At 39.4% G+C, this 20,043-nt stretch overlaps 1 protein-coding gene across 5 annotated transcripts in view; it reads right to left on the bottom strand.

Annotated features, from left to right (window-relative positions):
- grm8a (glutamate receptor, metabotropic 8a) overlaps positions 1-20,043 on the bottom strand; it is a 281,453-nt gene that overhangs the window by 152,630 nt on the left and 108,780 nt on the right. For 4 of the 5 annotated variants that reach the window (XM_005941599.3, XM_005941601.3, XM_005941598.3 and 1 more), the window contains exon 3: positions 631-847. In XM_005941599.3, coding sequence (XP_005941661.1) covers positions 631-847 — 217 coding nt within the window. Of the gene's footprint in view, positions 1-630; positions 848-9,091; positions 9,157-20,043 lie in introns of those variants that run through there. The other variant, XM_042228283.1, reaches the window with a different exon arrangement.

Genomic DNA, 20,043 nt, shown 5'->3' with positions numbered 1-20,043 from the left:
CATGCATAAAGAACTAAAAGACAGATACACAGATGGCTGCACTTGTCCATCACATGTTTGCGACAATAACTTTCTCAGTTTGCTCGCCACAGTCTGCAATCTACAGCCTGCAATTTACACAAAGAGTGAACTTCCCCCGGAGTTTCTCTAGAACTTTAAACAACAGGTTTCCACTGTGTTCTTTCTACAATCCAAAATTGCAGGCCAAAGCCACTATTCATGTACTATACAGCAAAGTGCACTATGAACATCATATCATAGTTATTACATCCTGATAGTCGAGCAGAAGTGGCGAGCTTGCCTTCTAACAGTTTTTTTTAACTCTAGTATAGACCTCCGCTCTGCTCTCACTCAAATCCATTTAAATTATGATTTGCTCTGGAGTGACAGTCACGGCAAATACTGTATGAAGGTGTCACACAACACAGAAGAGAAGGAGATATAAATGCTGCTTCAAACATTTTCCCAGAAAAGCTGGAGGATAAAAACTCGTCACCATAAAATGTAGACAAAATCAGAACAATCTATGATATAGAAAAACAATATAAGTCTTCTAATCTCAATCAAGGCTGAGCTGAGGTTTCGTTTTAGGGGGGGATGCAGATGAACAGAGGAAAGGTTCACTCTTACCAGTTTCTCTGGAAATCTGGATAAAGGCCTCGACGCCGCTCTCGCCATAGTTGCCTTCTGAGGCCAGCGTGGAAACGTAGTTCCACTCCATCGCCGTGACAATGTCCATCATTGCCTGGGCCTGGTACGAGTCCGGTGGCACAACACGGGAGAAGAAGTCATAGCGAGTGTTGTCACTCAGCTCGGGAGCCGTGGAGGCGTAGCTGATCTGCGGGATCTGGATGGAAAAAGGGGAAGAAGGAAGGAAGGAAGATGTTGAGGAAATGTGAAAAAAAGCAGAGTTAATAGCGTGGTGTTTCTGAACGTGAGCTAAATAGTGTAATTGTTTTACTGCCTACATATTAAAATGAGTAAAGTGGGAAGACTCTTATATGATTATTTTTTCAATTTAATGTTTATCACCACAATTAATGTGTTCCCATACAATGAAGAAAAAAAAAAACTCGAAAAAGTAAAACGGTTCAGTGATATTTGAACTAGGAATTACAAAACGCCCACTCCCTGCAGGATCAGTGTGGTAAACAACTGTCAGGAAATTGAGACAAAGTCATCAACATGAAAGTTACAGTGTAACTAAAATGAGAAATTGCTGGTTCATAGATATGAAAGGAAAAAGAAAACACATGCTGATGATGAACAGGTATTAAAGCATAATTGCTTCATAATTGGAAATATGAATACAGGCTGACAGTGTGGTAACAAAAAGGTAAGCAGGTGGTGTCATTTTTCAACACTTGTGTTATGGCTGACAGATTCAGGATAGAGAGAAGATTTAAAAGAGACAGAGAAGAGACATGTGGGAAAGAAAAGAAAAGCACAACAGTCAGATTGCAGAACAGAGAGACAAAGAGGCTACGAAATAACAGAAGACACACACACACACACACACACACACACACGTCTATTGCTTGTGATAGGTGGCATAACAGGCCGAAGGTGTTCAATGGCTGACAGGCAGATTGATTTTTCCCCCTGACAGTGGGAGAAGCCCCTCCATTTATAACATTCGCAAACACACACACACACACACACAGAGTTTTTGGGCAGACATATCATTGGCATACATTCGAAGCAACTCTTAACTGCCAATCTCAGCCCAAGCATAAGGTGTGTCAGCTGTCTGTCTCCCATGCTAACACACACAAAAACACCAACGTCGACAACTGCTGAACACAGCAAATCCAGGCGGGAGATTTAGGACAGACAGTGTGCGCAAGTGTGTGTGTTTATGTGACTTGAATGTTTCTAAAGGCCATCACTCACTGTCTTTATTCCCTTTGAGCATCATCTGAAGTCTCTGTCGCTGTGCATCTATACTTGTCTTTGCCATTTTAAAAAGGTCAGCGATCCATTTTGAGCGATACTGTAAGTTATTTCTCTTCAGTGGTTTTAAAGCAAATCTGTAAACAAAGGCAAATAACACTAAGTTTCAAGATTATTGCATGCAGCATAAAAATGCATTGTATTGTAAATGAAGTATGCTAATTGTAATTCCTAACCTGTACAGCACGTTAACTGTGTTTAAGGAGAATATTGAGAAGAGAGAATATTTTGTTTTCACTTCTATGACAACGCTCATTGCTCAGTACTAAATGGAAAAATTCTTGTTTTATTGCTGGCTGGATATCTAATTTTGAAACAAAACAGCTTTGTTCCTCAGTTTTCAGTTGTTTAATAACTTTCCATTTTTCCAACCCAATGGAAGTTCACGCTTCCAGCATTTGAGTGCCGTTTTTGGTCTCCTCTGTCAGGGGAATAGAATTGGGAACTCTGGTGAACTTCAGGATATGTATAATTCATAGAGGTAATGATAAACAAACAAAAAAGGAAAAAAATCAAAGCCAATTCCAGCTCATCACTGTATATACAGTATGTGGCTACATGCATGTGCTGCTGCGTTCACGTCTATGCTGTGTGTAACTCCACCGTTTTACTTGGTCTTTTACTCTATGTACTTTTAAATAACTGAATATCCATTTCAAAAGAGCACTGAATTCATGGATGCAGGAGTATGAGGTATCCGTCTGTTTACCATGGGAAAGAAACTTTGTGACCTCGGCAAACCTAATACTTTGATCTTTTGTTATTTCACTCTAAAGCTGGGAAACACAGACATACTCAGACAAACACACTCAGTAATGACTTGTCATCCTTCCCAAGTCATTACTGAGTAAGAGGACGAAAAGCAGAGAAAAGAGCAAGTGCAGTGAGGGAGCGAGAGTTACATAAAGTACAGATTCAACATCCAATATTGTCTACTGCAGGCATAGAGCCAGTACCGTCTACCCCAAATATACCTGTGTTTTCACAAAATATTTCTGCAGACATTTATATAGTCACTAGGGATAGGTAGCGAAACCAGGTAATAAAACGTGCACCAGGGCTAAATTATTAAAGACTGTGGTATCGATAAACTCCAGCTTTATTAGTTCTACTCGGAGAAAACATGATGAATTTTCTCTTTTCTCCTTTCTTTCCTGTGTTTGAGGGGCAGAGGTGGCTGTTTGCTCGCTGCTGCTCCATGCCGTACTTGAGCACACACCCAGTGAAATATCCGAGTGACTTAATTGTTTAAAAGTGCGACTGTACCTCACAAGCAAAGCTACTGACAACGCAGAAGCACAAGCCATCTTTCCATACTTTTTCTTTGGTTTATCCAGTTCTTTGTCGTGATAGGGCTGGTGCCTCAGAATTACTGTTGTACTGTTAAAAAAATACTGTAAAACTTGGAGCTTTACTAGATATATGCTATAATAAATGATTTAATTACATATTTTTACAGCATTATCCTGTTAAAATAAAGTATCGTCTGGTATAAATAAAAATAACTGTAAATAAATGTCAGTATAGTGTAACCCAATTCCTAAAATCATCTTAAACAAAAAAGAAGAAAAAGTAAAACATTTTATGTTCATTGTTTCTGTTCTTACTGTTCTTGTTTAATGAAAGTGAAACGAGATCAAAATATTTATTTAAACAAAAAAAAAAAAGGGACAGATTTATATATTTGTTCTGGTTAAACAAGGGTTAAGTTTCTCCGAGGGTTGATGAGCTCTGATGAGAGCTGTTAGGTTTTACTCCACTCCTCTCGTGTCAGCCAATCAGTGAAGCTCTAGGCAGCTCTTATCCTTCCTTAGTACCAGCTCCCAAGTTTTCAGTCTCTTGCTTCTATAGCCGAACAGAGCAGGCAGGCTAAAAATTGTTATCGAGGACAGAACAAGACCGGAAGGTTTACTGAGCTGTGGCTTCACGTAAACGCTGAGCATCCACTCAACAGGTTTTTATATGGGACGAATCCAAAGACCAGGTCAGCAATTCCAGAACCCAGAGTGTTACAGTGTTCACTGGATGGCGAGCCAACCTAAGATCCTAGAAGACGATATACATATACACGCACACTCGTTTGCACATTGATGGACTGCAATCCTCTACTGTACAAGTAGTGCGGTAGGACAGACAATCACACACACACTCCTTGTCGGACGAATTCTATTGGAATACACCTGTTTGTCATGGGCCCCACCGGTACCATTTGGACTTAAAAAAGACTAATTCTTTTACTTGTGCACAATTTTTATTATTCTATTTTTTTGCTACTTTGGGGGAAATTTTTATACTTGACATTCTGTTAAAACCTGTTGTAATACTGTGTTGTTTACAAATATTATTTTAAAAGCTTAACATCACTAAAGTACTTTTAAGCCACACAACTGTGTTTGTCTGGTTTCTTTGCCATTCGATGTACCAGAGCTCTAAGAGTCGTTCTTAATCTTCTGATACTAGCCCAAATTACTCATTACCTTGGTAATTATCCATTGGACTTTTCACACGTAAGTGCTACAATAGTTACTGGATATCCCAGTCTACATGTTAAAGCATCCATTGGACAAAATATTGAACCCAGAGTTGCCTCCATCAGGATGCACTGCAAATATCGAAAACGTATGTATAAAAAAAAAAAAAAAAAAAAAAAAAAAGTGCCTGTGTGTATGTGTGTGTGGCTGGATGAATGAGGCTTGTAGTAAAAAGCACTTTGAGTGATTAGTTGGAGTAGAAAAGCGCTATATAAGTACTGGTCCATTTACCAAGTTACTACCACTACTGACACATTCATAGATCCCTGAAAAACAGATATGTACCTTTCATAAAGGTGCAGAAACCTTCTTAATTTTCCAAATGTCAAGCGACGTTTGAGTGTTGTAAATCATTTACGTACTGTGAGTTCCCATTGACTCGCAATGACTTGAGCCCTTTTCAAAACAAGCTGAGTTGGAGGTGTAGTTAGAGGCAGCAAATTAACAGCTTGGTTCCCCCACATCGCTGGGGAAGAAGATTATGCCTGCAATCCCCTTAATTCCATTTGCTCTAATGAATATGTGTGTGAGTGTATGAGGGAGAGAGAGGGAAATACAAGTGTGAGTAATAAATGGAAGAGTATGTATAGGCTTATCTGCCGTTTCAATTAACACTTTCTGACTCTCATGCACTTATCAGAGTAATGTCCTGTATTGTTTCAGAGTTTTGGAAGACAATTATTATCATCTATGCAATATCCACTGACTGCAGAAAGATATCAACAATAATTACTGAATGTATAAACAACTGGATCGGAGTCTAGTAGTGGAAAGTGGACAGATAAAGCAACTGAAAACTTTTGTTGCAAATAGACTTATATTCAAGCTAAAAAAAAAAAAAAAAAAAAAAAAAAAGCCTGTTTGTTACCAAGATGATGCTAAAATGTAATAATTTGATGGTATTTCTTTTTCTATGAGACAGAAAGTATCCAAACCACTGTAGATGCAGTATGTCCTGGAGATACTTGACCTTATAGACATGCTGAATGATGACCCAATCACAAACTAAGAAATAGCTGTATTCAAGAGAAAATACTTTGGTGAACATACAGCGTTAATGTTATTTTCTTTAGTTCTAGATGCTGTTCATAACCTTGTTTGGCTATTCATTACAATTCAGTCATTCAATATATGACATTTTGCATAAATGCTTGCTTGAAAGCTTGAATTTTAAACTTTTTTTTTTCCATTTTATCCAAAGAACTACCGTACTTCCACAAAGTAACAAATTGTTGGTATTTTTGGATCCCCGGAATACAGTCTATATATAATAGCAAATAAATAATTTTCACACACTGTTGTATAATGAAGGCATCTTAAATCGTTAATCCTCTGTTCCCAAGGATCTCTGGATTACCAGAATTCCACTATGCATGCTGCTGCTCGCCTCCTTACAGTCACTACTCTTAAGCCAAAAGGTCTCTGAACCAGCACTTATTCCCTGTACCTCCCCACAAAACCTCATTAGAAGCCTAAACTCTTTCTAAGAACAAACACAAACTAATCTATATCAAGTAGTGGGGCTGCCACTGAATAGCGATTGGGCCCAGCCAGCAAAGATATTAAATCTTGGTTCCTTTGCTTAAGTATAGAATTAATCACAATGAAAACATGGAATAGACTAGTCTCAGCCATAAAAATAACAGATTAATTCTTAATTGCTGTATTCCCCTCTAAGCAAAGAGTATTGAAAGAGTAAAAGCTTATGTTTCCCCTTCATGAAAACAATCAATCAACACCAGCAAGCTGTTAATATCACTGTTTTCTTGAGCTCTGGAAACGAAATCCTTTGACTAAAACATTGCTTTAAGAAAACCTTTAAAAGCCCTTCTGCTTTTTTTGTTTCCAAATAGTATCTCCTGAATAAACTCTGGGGGCAGTGAAAGCAATAGAAACCAATAGAAACCAATATAAGCCAATATCCTAGAAGTCCTGCCACTATAGACAGTTAGGTCTGCCCCGTCTGTTCCTTAATGGGTTTGGTGAAAGAGAGGAACAGTTTCATCCTTCACTATAGATCCAACTAAATCCCACTAGGGAGCTGAACAGATAACTAACAGCCGGATTTGGACCTAATGATTCAAGCCACTGGCTTTTTGTGAGTGAGTGAGTGTGTGTGTGTTGTTCCAGCTGGGAACCAAAGTTGAGAAAATTCATTTCACAGAACTGCACCCATCCTGGCAGAGGAACCAAAAAGACAAAAAAAATCAGCATGGCAAAATATGCTTACCTAAGGAGACTTCTGGTTTGTGAGGAATGTTAGAGTCAGCAACTTGTGCTGTGCTTTCAGGCTACAGTAACCTACGAAGGGCTGAAAATAAGCACAAAACAATCTAAATCTATGACAAATATTAGATTTTTTTTTTTATTCTAAATGTTGTTTTAAAAAAATATTATCATGTGGAGACCTTACAGAAGCATGACTGCAACCTGAACTGGCCTATAGTGTGTGCTTGTGTGCATCTGGTGGTAATGGAGCCGTCAGGTAGGGAAGCAGAGTCTGAGCACTAGGCTGATAGATGGCATTGGTTTGAAGCTAATTAACCCCAAAGCATTACACGCACATATCGCTTTTCTGTCTCCTACACACACACACACGCACACACACACACAAACACTGTCAGTAAGAGAATTGGATACGTTGTTAAACAGACACACTTGCAGGGGCATCGTGAGGAAGGTCGGTCACGTCATCCGTGATAAAATTATCTGCTTAATCATGCTAACCAATTTATAGTCAACTTTTGCGTGGAGAGAAATTGTAGTCATTTTGTATACATAATTTCAAAGGCTACAGAGCTTAGACAAGGATTGACAAGGCTTAGACACCCAGAATGAGCTGGAGGAATTGAAGAGAGCATGGTGACCATGAGAATATAGGCACAAATACAGTAAATTGATTTGGTCGTCTGGATCCCTGCTTTTGAGTAAGTCTGGATAGTTATTTACTTGTTCAAAAACATTTTTGACTTAGCCCTCTAACAGCAAGCTATGGTCTCTGTTTAATGAGGAGAGTATCGCCACAGTGGGATCTCACCAAGCTAATTTACCAGCATGAAGACTGCTGGGGCTAAGGCCTGGGCGTCTCTCGCTCTGTCTAACCCCGTTCTCCCTGTCTGGGGCCATCTGTCTCATTTTTTCCTGTTTACTGTTTGTACCTTTGCATTTGTGCCAGTCTTTTAGGCTTTCATGTTACAAATGTATCCTCATTTAACTGTTTTAAAAGGGGATTATATTTTAACAATGCAACTACCACAGTAGACTATGATAGTTAAACTACTTTTTCCATGGCTGTAGGTGTAAGATGACTCATACCAAAACAAAAAGGTTCACGAAATTGCACGTTCTTCCAAAGGTTTCTTTTTGGTTTCCTCAGTCCAAATACAAGCATGTTGTGCTAAGTGGGGATTTTAAATTCATGTGAGCATGAGTGGTTGCCTGGCTCTCTGTGATGGACTGGAATCCTGTTCATGGCTTCCAGCCTTTTGTCCAATGTTAGGATAGACTAATTCATCCAAATTGTAGAGGGTGATATGGTAACAGCTGGCCATTTCACATCCAAGTCAATAGTATTGTCAGGACACAGATTTTCAAGAATTACATTAACCCATCGATATCATTGAATTCAGGTGTTGCAATCACTACCATGGCCACAGATGTATAAAATTAAGCACCTAGGCATGCAGACTGCTTCTACAAACATTTGTGGAAAAATGGGTCGGGAGCTCAGTGAATTCCAGTGTGGTATTGTGATATGACACCCGTTTAGCAAGTAAAGTTGAGAAATTTGTGTGTTACTAAATATTCCACAATCCAGTGAATGCGAGTGCAAATGACAGGAACACTGTCAGAAAGTGGTAGGCTATGGAGAGAAAAGAAAAAAAAAAATCACAGAGTGGGGTCAGCAGATGCTGAGGTGCAGAGTGTGCACAGGTCGTCAACTTTCTTCAGAGTCAACAGCTACAGATTTCCAGACTTCTGGCCTTCAGATTACAGCATTTAGAGAGCTTCATAGAATAGGTTTCAGTGGCTGACCTGGATGCAAGCCTTACATCACCAAGCTCGATGCAAAGCATCAGATGTAGTGCTTTAAGGCACTTCTCAGTCTGAAAATCTGATGGACAAGTCTGGGTTTGGCATTTGCCAGGTGAAGGGGTACTTCAAAAAATAAAAACTTGACTGGCCTGCACAGAGTCCTGAACTCAATCCAAAAGAACACCTTTGGGAATGTATTAGAGCGGAGACTGTAAGCCAGGCCTTCTCATCAGTGTCTGACCTCTGAAATGCATTTCTGGATGAAGAAGAATGGTCAAAGATTCCCATAAACACACTCCTAAACCTTGTGAAAAGCCTCCCCAGAAGAGTTGACGGTATTATGGCTACAACAGGTGTAAAATCAGATTAAACCCAATGGATTTAGAATGGGAGTCACTCAAATTCACATGGATGTGAAAGCAAGCAAATACTATAGTCTCAATTGATGTAGAAGACAGCTCACATAAAGTACAACAAGTGCATGTTTCACCAGTTTTGGCAAATGCTAGCTCACTCATGAAGTGCAAGCACAAGAACACACACACCTTAGGGCAGCCAAATTGCTAAATTACCTCCTCAACATGTCTTAAAGCAGGGGTCTCAAATTCCAGTCCTCGAGGGCCGGTGTCCTGCAACCTTTCCATGTGTCCCTGTTGCAACACACCTGAATAAAATTAGTAGGTCATTGGCAAGACTATAAAACTTGATTACATGCTCAAGTGGCAATTCAGCTATTTGATTCATGTTACAGCAGCTCATGAGTGAATGAACATACTGCAATAAAAGTACTTTTAGAAATACATTTTTCCAAACACTTACATTCACTTAAATTTACTTGAGTAGGGTGAGGGGTTGCCTTTTCAGCATGCAGTCAAGTTCTATATTCTTGCTACTAATTTTATTCAGGTTTTTTGCAACAGGGACACACTGGCCCTTGAGGACTAGAGTTTGAGATCTCTTTCTTAAAGTTCTCCAGGGGCTTGGTAATGAACTGATCATTTGATTCAGGTGTGTTGACTCAGGGTGAGATCTAAAACTGGCCCTCGAGGCCTGGAGTTGGAGAGCCCTGCTTTAGGGCAACACAATGCACCTAAGGACTGCTAGTTTTATTATTGACAATAAATCTAAAGTTATGCTGAGCTCATTTAAATGCTGCGAAACAACAATGACATATTCCCTTTAAAGTCCTGGGTTTACCCTGTGTATGCTCTGCACATCACAGCAAATTCAGAATAGAATAGCAGCCTGTAATTTGTTTGTTGACAACCAAATGAAAAATGTAGACGAGATGAAAGAAAGAGACTGAAAGAGTAAAAAGGAAGCCACTTGATGGGAGCAAACAGAGGGAAAAAAATCTGAGTAGGGTAGCAAGCAAAAGGAATGAACGGGGTTATTTTATTTTTTTAGTTTTTCTAAAAAAAGTGAAGAGGTTAAGGAACACAAATGAGACTCAATGCTGACAGAAGGGTTTTTTTGGTTTGTTTTTTTAAAAGGTGGGGAATATTTTTCCTCTGTCTATATGAAAACAAGTGATTAGGATAAGACTGGTTTTGGTAAAAGCAAAAAAGAAATAAATAAAAAGACAAAAAAATACAAATAAGAAGTTACACTGTCATCAAGGAAATGGATCGGTGTACCTGCAGGTATATCAAAACACAAATCCTTAAATGTCTGATAGATAAGAGGAACTCAATCGATGGTTACTCTTAGCTCTCTAAGGTAGCGCTCAGTTTGTCTGGGAGACTGAAGTATAAGCAAGGCACGGAGCGAGGCAGTGAATTAATGGCCCAGTGAGCCATTAATTCCCTGGAGCTTTCCAGTGGCACACTGTAGAGAAGGTGTTCGGCAGGTGGGAACAATGCTTTGCACTAATGGGATGAAACTCACATGCAAGGCCACACATTTAAAAAGAGACTAAGGAAAAACTTTCAGAGGAAACTTCCCCAATCTCTCCGATATTTGTTTTCATGCCGACTATATAGAGCTTATATCAAAGCAAATTGATTTCCTCATGAAAGTGGCCCCCTTTTTTGCATTTATATCACTTAGCTCTCTCCTTTTCCAAATATGTTTCTACACATTAAACCATGGATTCTTGTAGCTCCACTAGGAAATGAAAATAAATAAGCATCTCATCTGTTAAACCTTGTTAAAAAGTTTCTGTAATATTTCAAAATCACAAATAAACTGTATGCAGGTATTGGGGGGCGGGGGGAGTGGCCTTTGTGTGAAACTAACACCAGATTGGGCACCTTGAAAGCAAGTTGGTGGCTTCCAATTAAGATAAGGGTAAGATGACTTGCAGTAATCACCTCAGAGGCAAGATAAAGACGTGGATTACAAGTGACTAGAATGATGGCACTGATTTATTATTGATCTACTTAAGAGCAGCTAAATCCAATCAACCTATCCATCTACAAATTAGTCAATTTTGCAATGACACTCTGTAATTAAGATGCAGAAATCTACTCCTAATATTTGACGAGCTCTCGTGGATGGTGTCAGGGTAACTGAGGCCCTAAAAATATGCACTTATATTTCTGAGTCAGACTTTCTGTTCACAGTATTACCAAGTGAGAAAATTTGCATGTAGTAATAGCACAGAATGGAAGTGAAAACCCAGCCTTTGCAACCAGTTCTTAAATTATCAGCATGACAACGAATAAAGCAGAGACACGGGGAACTCTGCTGTGCCGAGAGGCAAAAGCTGTAATGCCAACCCATCACCTCAGTTCATTTAAATTTTTAAGAGAAGTCTTATTAAGGACGGCACTTTGGTTATAAAGGTTTAAAACTAAAGTGATGAATGTGCACCTGCTGCTGGGAGAGGATTCAGAGGATTGGCTGGAGGACACATGATGTAAGTTTTACTTGGGTAACATGTGTGTAGGTGTGCGCACACAGTTTTAAATACACCCCCACTGCTAATATCAGACAGGAGAGGAAGGCCAGAGGGCTGGAGGCCAGGGACCCGAGGCTGCAGCCTTTAATATATCTCTGTCAATACATCATCACTTTCCTTCTCACATGAAAACACACAGCTTTACTTCGCTATATCACAGGGAACCAACACAAACTTACACACACACACACACACACACACAAAAACGCTGTGTGTCCTCAGTGGACTTGGATTTTCCTGAACAAAAACCATACACACAAGCACGCATGTCTCTGTCTCATACACACACACAGACACACATACACAGTTTAATTCAATTCAATTCAGTTTTATTTATATAGAACAAATACACAACAACTGTCCCCTGAAGGCAGGGGTGCCAAACATAAGGTATGAGGGCCAGAATGGGCCTGGCAACGACTTCAGTCAGGCCCACTGGATGGCTTTAGAAAATGTGAATGAGGGTGTAAATTCTGGGCAGATTTAAAGTTTTCAAGTTTTGTAGCTTTTTCTAATGATAAAGACTTTCCCCACAGGCGTTCAGGTAAACAAACAATTAAAGAAAAGTTCACAAAAAACAAACCTTACAGATCCTTTTCCCACGTCTTTTTATTATATTAAGTAATCTCAGGGATTCAAAATGATAGTATTCACAAGATTTTCAGAAAACTTGACCTGTGACCTTGTAATTGAGACCGGGTTGCTAACTGTCCCATTTTAGCCAGGACATCCCATATAATGAGCAAAATTGGTTTGTCCCTTGTTCTACCTTAAATATTCCGTATATTCACTATTACCGACAATTTTGCTTTCTGACCAACAGATGGCACTCTTATAAATACAAAATCTGATTTGACTGCAGTTGTATCAGACCAATGCTTGTGTCCACTCACAGTCGTCAGTGACGGCCCGATTCACAAAAATAAAGAGCTACTAAACTGGGTAATGGAAGCCCGTATTTACAGTATTTTGAATATTGATTTTTTTTTCTTTTTTGCTTATTTTTAAAGGAATTTTTTTAAGTAAATAGTGATTGCAGCTATCATTTACTGTATTTTTCATTATCGTTTTAGATGAGGTATTGATTAAACTGAATACCAACATTTTATGCATATTTAAACTATGTCCAACTGGCTGCATGGGCTTCTGATATGCTAGGGTGTCCCTTATTTCATAGTTAAAAAGTTGGCAACCCTAGGTCGAGATCACAAGTGATCAAATTTACAAACTTGGGTGTCCACGCTGCCTACCTGGTCTGCAGGGTGACAACTATACCCTATAAGCCTGTTACACCCGTGCGGTAAAAAAAAGAGAGCACGGGGAGACAGGACAAGAGAGGAAACAGCAGTCAATAATGGCACAAAAGAGTAAAAAAAGTTTTCTCTTTATCAGATCTTTAACTATCACCAAACACTTTTCAATGTGGGTATTTTGACAGATAAAGCTGCACTGAGTGCATCCTCTTTTTATTTTGTCTTTCTGATGAGACACTGGCGCGCAAAGCTTTCCAAACAATTTTAATGACTCTTTTAAAAACACTGGTAGAAAAAACCCTGACAGTTGCATCAGGAAACACTTGCAAAGCAAAGTCGTTTAAGTGCGCTGCTTAAAGTAGCAGCACATTTGGTTTTTGACTTCAATAGATGACAAACACTCAAGTATTCACTTATGACAGTTTAGAAGACAACCTTCTTATTTTGTTCATTATAGAGCATCTATCATTGCTCCATGCAATAAAATCAACATGGGCATTGATTCCTTCATTGTTGCCCAATTATATTGAAATCAAACTGTAACCTTTTTTAGGCAACTTTTGTGAGGACAGGTTTCACTGTCCACCCCCCTCAGAGAGCATAGAGAGCATCCTGACGGGAAACATCTTAACCTGGTTCGGGAACAGCACCATGCAGGACAGACGAGCTCTACAGAGGGTTCAGCTGAGCGCACCATCCGCTCCGAGCTCCCTGACCTGCACTCAATCTACAGCAGGCGGTGCTGGACCAAGGCCAGGAAGATCGTGAAGGACCTCAGCCATCCCAACAACAGACTGTTCTCTCTGCTGAGGTCAGGAAAGCGATTCCGCTCCCTGAAGACCAACACAGAGAGACTGAGGAGGAGCTTCTTCCCGCAGGCGATATGGTCTCTCAATCACATCACCACACAGTACTGACCCACACATGGTTCTTACACACACACTGGACTTTCTGGACATTGTTTTTGCACAACACTGGTCACTATAGTCTTCATTTCCTGTTAATACTTGTACAGCTGCTGTTATTGTGTATATATTTATTTATATTTAGATTTCTTCATACATTCTTATATAGTTCTATATTGTGTATTTTGTTGTACATTTATTTTATTTTCAACTTTAATTTATATATTTTATCTTATTCTTTCCCAGTTAAATTTACCCTTCATTCTAATTTGTGTTGTACAGTGATTTCATTTTTAACCTTAATTTATATTTTATTCCTTCCTAGTTAAATTTACCCTTTTTAATTTTTCATATTTATTTCCTATCTTATTCATAGCCTTTTCCTTTTTTGTTTTCTTTAGGTCACGAGCAGTTGTCCAAGCATTTCACTACATATCGTACTGTGTATGACTGTGTACGTGACAAATAAAATTTGAATTTGAATTTGAATTTGAATTCATGCGTCCAAACAATTTAAAGCATGACAGGTTTAAACTACAGATTGATTGAAAGCATAAAAACATGCTGTGCCTGATGTTCCGTGTCCCTGTTTTAGTACACCGTTTTACATCTGTCCCAGCACGCACATTAGGTTTAAACTACAGACAGTGCTTAGATCTCCTAATGTTGCCTCTTTTACTTGCCTTGCTAGGACTTAGCCCACTCACTCTCATATATGCCCCTCTGCTCATGCACACTATTTGAATAATGTATTCCTCCAACAGCTGCATCTCTTCAGCAACCAAAACCTCGTGTCCAGTAGCGCACACAAATACACCCACACAAACACGCAGGAGGAAGGCACAAGACTACTTGATGCAAGCCAGCCACCTGCAGCTTCCCCTCTCTGTTTTGTCTCTCCATGCAGTTACACAAAAGCGCCATCCAACAGTGCTTCATTGTGAGTTTCCTGCTTGATGGTGCTTTTATGTGTGCGTATGTGTGGAGGCAGTGCATGTGCCAACATGAGCGCTTGACACCTGCCAGCATTCTCTCTCAGCGTTCCTGTATGCGTCCCTGTATGTGTTCCTGGCTCACACTGTGCAACTGTAGCACCAAATGTGACAAATTCCTAAAAATGTGCAAAGTTAAACTTAACATTTCAGTCTCCATTTGTTTTCAGTTCAAAAACACAGGCAAAAGGACACATACACACACACACAAATATACGCAGAAAAAAAATGTGCATACCTGCCAGTGTTACAGAATTATTAATCAGAGCAAATCTGAGCTTCAAAAAGGTATTCCCCGGCATCAGACCCATTGGGCTTACAGTATATTCCCATTGTTGCACTTGTAAATGAGCCTCATACATCATGCAGTATGCCAACAGACCTGCACGGAAAGCATTTTAAATTTGTTTAATGAAAAACAGCTTAGCAGCAAATTAGAGGCTAGAAAGTGTTTAAAAATCATTTGATCAGATTTCGGATTATGAAATAAGTTTTGATTAAGTGTTTGACGCGAGGACTTTTTCTTCTGACACAAGACAAAAATGACAAATTTCCCTTGCAGGAGTAGAAAAAAAATCAGTTCAGTGTGTGCCCACACATGGCTCAAGCATACATGGCGCTTCAGTTGTGACTGACAGGAGTACATTGCGTTTCTTGGATTTTACAGTATGAAAAAGCATGTATGGCTGTGTTTTAATTTAGCTTCTAACTGCTCACAAGTGGATCATCAGCAGCTCAGCAGGCAGCCTCTTGAGTCAGTCATTAATACATTATGTATCAGCATCAAAAGGGAATGTGTGAGACCACTACTGATCTGAACTCTGGCCTATATGCTGAAAAATAGAGCCAAAAATGGGAAGAAATTGAGATTCAAGACCTCGTGCATCAAAAGATTTTTTTTTTAAAGAAATCATCATTATTATGGGAGGGAAAAAATATATATAATCATATCTTACATTTGAAGTCTCCTCGATTTCAAAAACAGACTCCTTAACATCATTCATTTCAATCTCCACCATTCATGTATTTTAATGTTGCAATTTCAGTCTGGAATAAGGATATATATATATATATATATATATATACACACACATATATATCAATGACTGTAATATCTGACTTGGAAAGTGAAGCTAGTGCAGAGGCGAGTTAAATCTGCATTCGATCTAATGTCCATTAAGAGGCGACTCATCTGGCTGCAAAATCTGCCAGAAGTGTGAGTAAATAAACCTTCTTCCCACTTGATCTACGAACCCAGTAAACACTTTTCTAATTGCTTTCTATTCCCGATCACTACATTCAAGGCTTGTTGAACACAACACAATGTTCATCAGCCCATCCATCCATTTCCTTAACTACTTATCTAGCTTGGGGTCTTGGCGGTAAGCTGTAATAGGAAGACAAGCAGGACACACAGAGGTGAGGTGGTGTTACTTCCACAGTTCAAAGACATGCTTGTTGGGTTAATTAAGTGATTGTGCATTGTGGTGTGGGTGTGGATGTGCATGGTTCTCATCGGAGTTGGAAAACAAAGATAAAGCAAAGTATATTTTAGGGCAAACATGTGATTGCAATGGCCTAAGTAGGCTTTAGAAATGAGTTAAGTTTGGGATTTTTTCTTCTCAATCAATCATATTTTCTGTGTAGCAGCTGGACTCAGTAACCAGTAGAAAAGGCTCCTTCAGCTGCCCTGCAATCAGAACTGTAAATTTTGAAAACTGTAAAAAGCTTCAGTTTATGCATCTTTCCCTGTTTTTACATAAAGGATGAGTGATGTGTTTTCTAAAAACAATAAAATAAAACAAATTAGCAAAATTCAGAATTACTAATCCAATTGAAATTAAAATAACACAAGGGGGGGAAACGTTACTTAATGCGTCAGGCCCTTCTGTGCCGCCGATCCACTTCTCGTGCCTAAACCATCCAATTATTATTCCTCATGACTCACACATCAACCTAACCCCCTACACATAACCAGTCAGAAGCACTGTAGGGCGGACGATAACGTCATAGAATTCCCTTAGTGCCTTAATCTTTTCAAAGTAAAAGCATCTAGGTCACATGTTATTTTTTTTACCAGCTTGTTTGGACAGAAGTTACAGAGGTCAAGACCTCAGTGACCTTCTGTGTAGTTACAGCTATGTATGACATGCATATGAACGTGCAGGTTTAATCATCTCCACAGTCAGATCCATGTCTCACTTGTAATATCAAGTTTTACACTGTGATGGCCAAAACGTTCAGCTCAAGGCATTAATACAATACTTCATTAGCACATTCAGTTATTAATCAGTCCGCTTTGTTTTAGTTGCTTAGATGTGTGCATCTTACAACCTTCCCATCCTTCATCATCTTAATCTTCACCCTACACTTAGATTTTAAGCATGATGACATTTGCTACACACAAACAAATGACTTGTATGTACCATAAACAAGGGTGTCTAATACATAAAAGACGAACATAGAGAGCAAAACACAATGAGATGCTATCAATAATGTTTGGGTTTTAGGATTACTAGCAATATTTCAGAAGTCCCCTTTTCCCCGTTTTGTCTACACCATCATTCGTCATGTTCAGTGTGCAAATTTGCAAAAAGAAATATATAAATATAAAGAACCATTACATGAAATATTGCACACACATTTTTGGGCCGACTTGGATTGAAATACACAGTCACACAACTGAAAACTAGAATCAATGCCTCTGACATAATTCCAATAGAACTGCAGTTGTCGGAGAAACTTTTTGCTGATGACGTCTTTTCTGTGCCAAAAAAATGTAATGACTCAGTGATGAATAGATACTTGTTAAAGATCATAATGGAGGTTAACGTATCTGACCTTCCAGAAAAAAATTGGGGTTTTTATTACAAGCAGGAGCCAGAAATTATGTGCAGCTTTTTGATTATTATCCCGTAGAGAACCGAAGACCAGCATTTCAGGATAATCTCATTCCACCTCTTGAACACGCGTACATTACACTGTACAGCATGCAGAACACCTGTAAAATATAAGCAGCCCTCCCTGTTTCTTGTTTCACCTGTTGATTGATAAGATAAAACTCTGGATGTTTGTTGTAGTGCTGATTAAATGGATTCTAATTTTGTGAATCTAACAGCATGCTGCCACAACAGTCCCAGCGCATTCATGGAATAGCAAAAGGCGCAAATGCTTTCTGACATTTCAGCATTTGTTTCAGGATACAAACAACAGAGCAGCAGATGGCGAGACACTCCACTCATCTATTTCTTGTTCTTCCAAGCATCACTAAATGGCTATTGTTGTGGGCTCAGCAGCAGGTTAACACAGTCAAATAGAAAGCAGCTATTTTAAATAGTGACTGTGCCGCTTATATATAGTGCGACAAATTTAAATGGCAGAAAACTGATGTAAAATAAATGAGAAACATTTGCAAGAGTAATTGCGATCAGTTTGCTAAAAAAAAATAGTCACTGTCACTATAAATTAGGAATAAAAATGGTCAGTTGGTCTGTTCAGTGTACATTTCTTGGCTATAAAGTAGTTTTAATCAAATCAAAGACTGAGTCGAGTAGCAGGTGCTCGCTAAAAAGAGCAAATTATAATGAAAGAGGAATTGATTATGTCGGTGTAAATAAGCACTTATCGAATTCGCTCTTGGATAACTTAATTGATCCGGAAGTTGGTCAGCAAGAGTCATTTCGTGATGCAAGTTCAATCACACAAAGTAATTGCGCTGAAATGCCGGGTGAGCGTGCTCACGCAGTAACAGGTGTACAGCAGACAAACAGCTGCAGCATTATGGGAAATAAGCTCCCCTGCTATGCCTTTAAAGACAAGGTTAAGAGGAAGAGATATAACTAAGTTTTACTTTTCCTAAACTTACACCAATAAAAGAAGTCTCCCAAGATGGACGGTTCTTTCATCCCACCGGGGAGAGCACAGGGAAGAGGGCTGAAGGACCAGCTTGTTATCTGTACCATATGGTCTCGAGGGAAGGAGTATCATTTTATTTTTAGGGGGAAGAAGGCTCTGGCGCTCGCACATGCTCACACCTGCTGAGAGGAAGCAATTCCATTTCCGGATGCCCCCCTGTGTCTTCCAATCCACCTCCCCCGACAAACTTTTTACACGCATACTGCTTCACAAACCTTTACATGAGCACACAGATGTTTGCTCTCTCTCCCTCTATCTCTCTTTTGATTTTTTTTTGATTTTTTATTTTTGCACAACAAAAGCAAAAACTTTGCCTTAATCATATCTTAAGTGACCTTGAAGACTTTTTGTTTTTTGGTACGAGACATGACATATCACGAAACAAAAATCAACCGACTTCACTCACTGTTTCACCTGAATGAAATTTTTGTGTTGTCACTTTAATAAACTCAGAGTGACTCATCGCTCACTGCATTAGCATGCACATAATGTACTCGAGTGACTTGGTGAATATCAATTCTTATAGTTTCCTGTTAGAGAATTGTGGATCAATATGATTGTCATTGTGCACGATGATTAGATCTTTAGCAGAGTGATTACATCTTTAGGATGAATGCTGACTTCTGTTTCCTACACAGACACACATACACATATCACTGATCACATCACATGCTCATAGACACACACGCATCACATGTTCACTGTTGCAGACACACATAACACATGTTCACATGTGAGTGTTTTATCTGTCGCATGATTAAGGAGATATTTGTGTGACCACTGAGTTAATAAAAGAGCTGCGTGAGGGGGCCAGAGTTTGGAGTCGTCTGGGATCAGGTGAGGAGCTTGCAGCTTCAAGACCCTGGTCCAATCGGCTCCCCTTGCAAGTTAAAATGGATTGAGTTCTGTCTTGCTTTGTTCACGGGAATAAGTCTCTAAACCAGCGGGGCCTGCGAAGCGCAGACCTAACATTCCCTTTGTGCATTCAGTGGTGTATGCGGAAGATGTAGTGAAGTATGTGCACCGCATGGGAGTGCACGGTGTAGTTACCTTGCATGGGATTGTTTGAATATTGAACTAGACTATGCGTGTGCATGCACACGTGTTCACACGAGAGAATATGAATGCAGCTGGCAGTTTGCCATTATGTTGTTAATGTGTCCATCTGAGAAACAGGCAGCTGTGTGCACACAGACTTAATGCACTAATGCAGTGCTGCCTAATAGAAAGAGCTACTGCTGAAATCACACACTTTGAACAACCTATTAATATAATGGGATAGGTGGAAGGAGGGGGGAGGGATAGAGGAGGGGAAGAGGATGGGAACTAATAAGGAGGGGGTGGATGAATGATAGTAATCGGTAGGTTGGAGTAAAAAGGGGCACAAGGAAAAGAAGGAAGAACGAGTGAGAAAACAATGAATGGATGTGAAGACAGAGAGATAAGGAGGGATGATAAATGGAGAGAATGGTAATGCAGAGTGGTGACAGATCAATATGAAATATCTGTGGGGATGAAGGGGATGAAAAGAAAGGGGTGAGTGGAGAAAGGAGGAAA

This window comes from Haplochromis burtoni, unplaced genomic scaffold, assembly GCF_018398535.1.
Source record: "Haplochromis burtoni strain Fernald_Lab_line unplaced genomic scaffold, NCSU_Asbu1 Contig_315, whole genome shotgun sequence".
Taxonomy (NCBI): Eukaryota; Metazoa; Chordata; class Actinopteri; order Cichliformes; family Cichlidae; genus Haplochromis; species Haplochromis burtoni.
The sequence above is the reverse complement of the archived record's forward strand: the minus strand, read 5'-3'. Positions and strand labels throughout refer to the sequence as shown.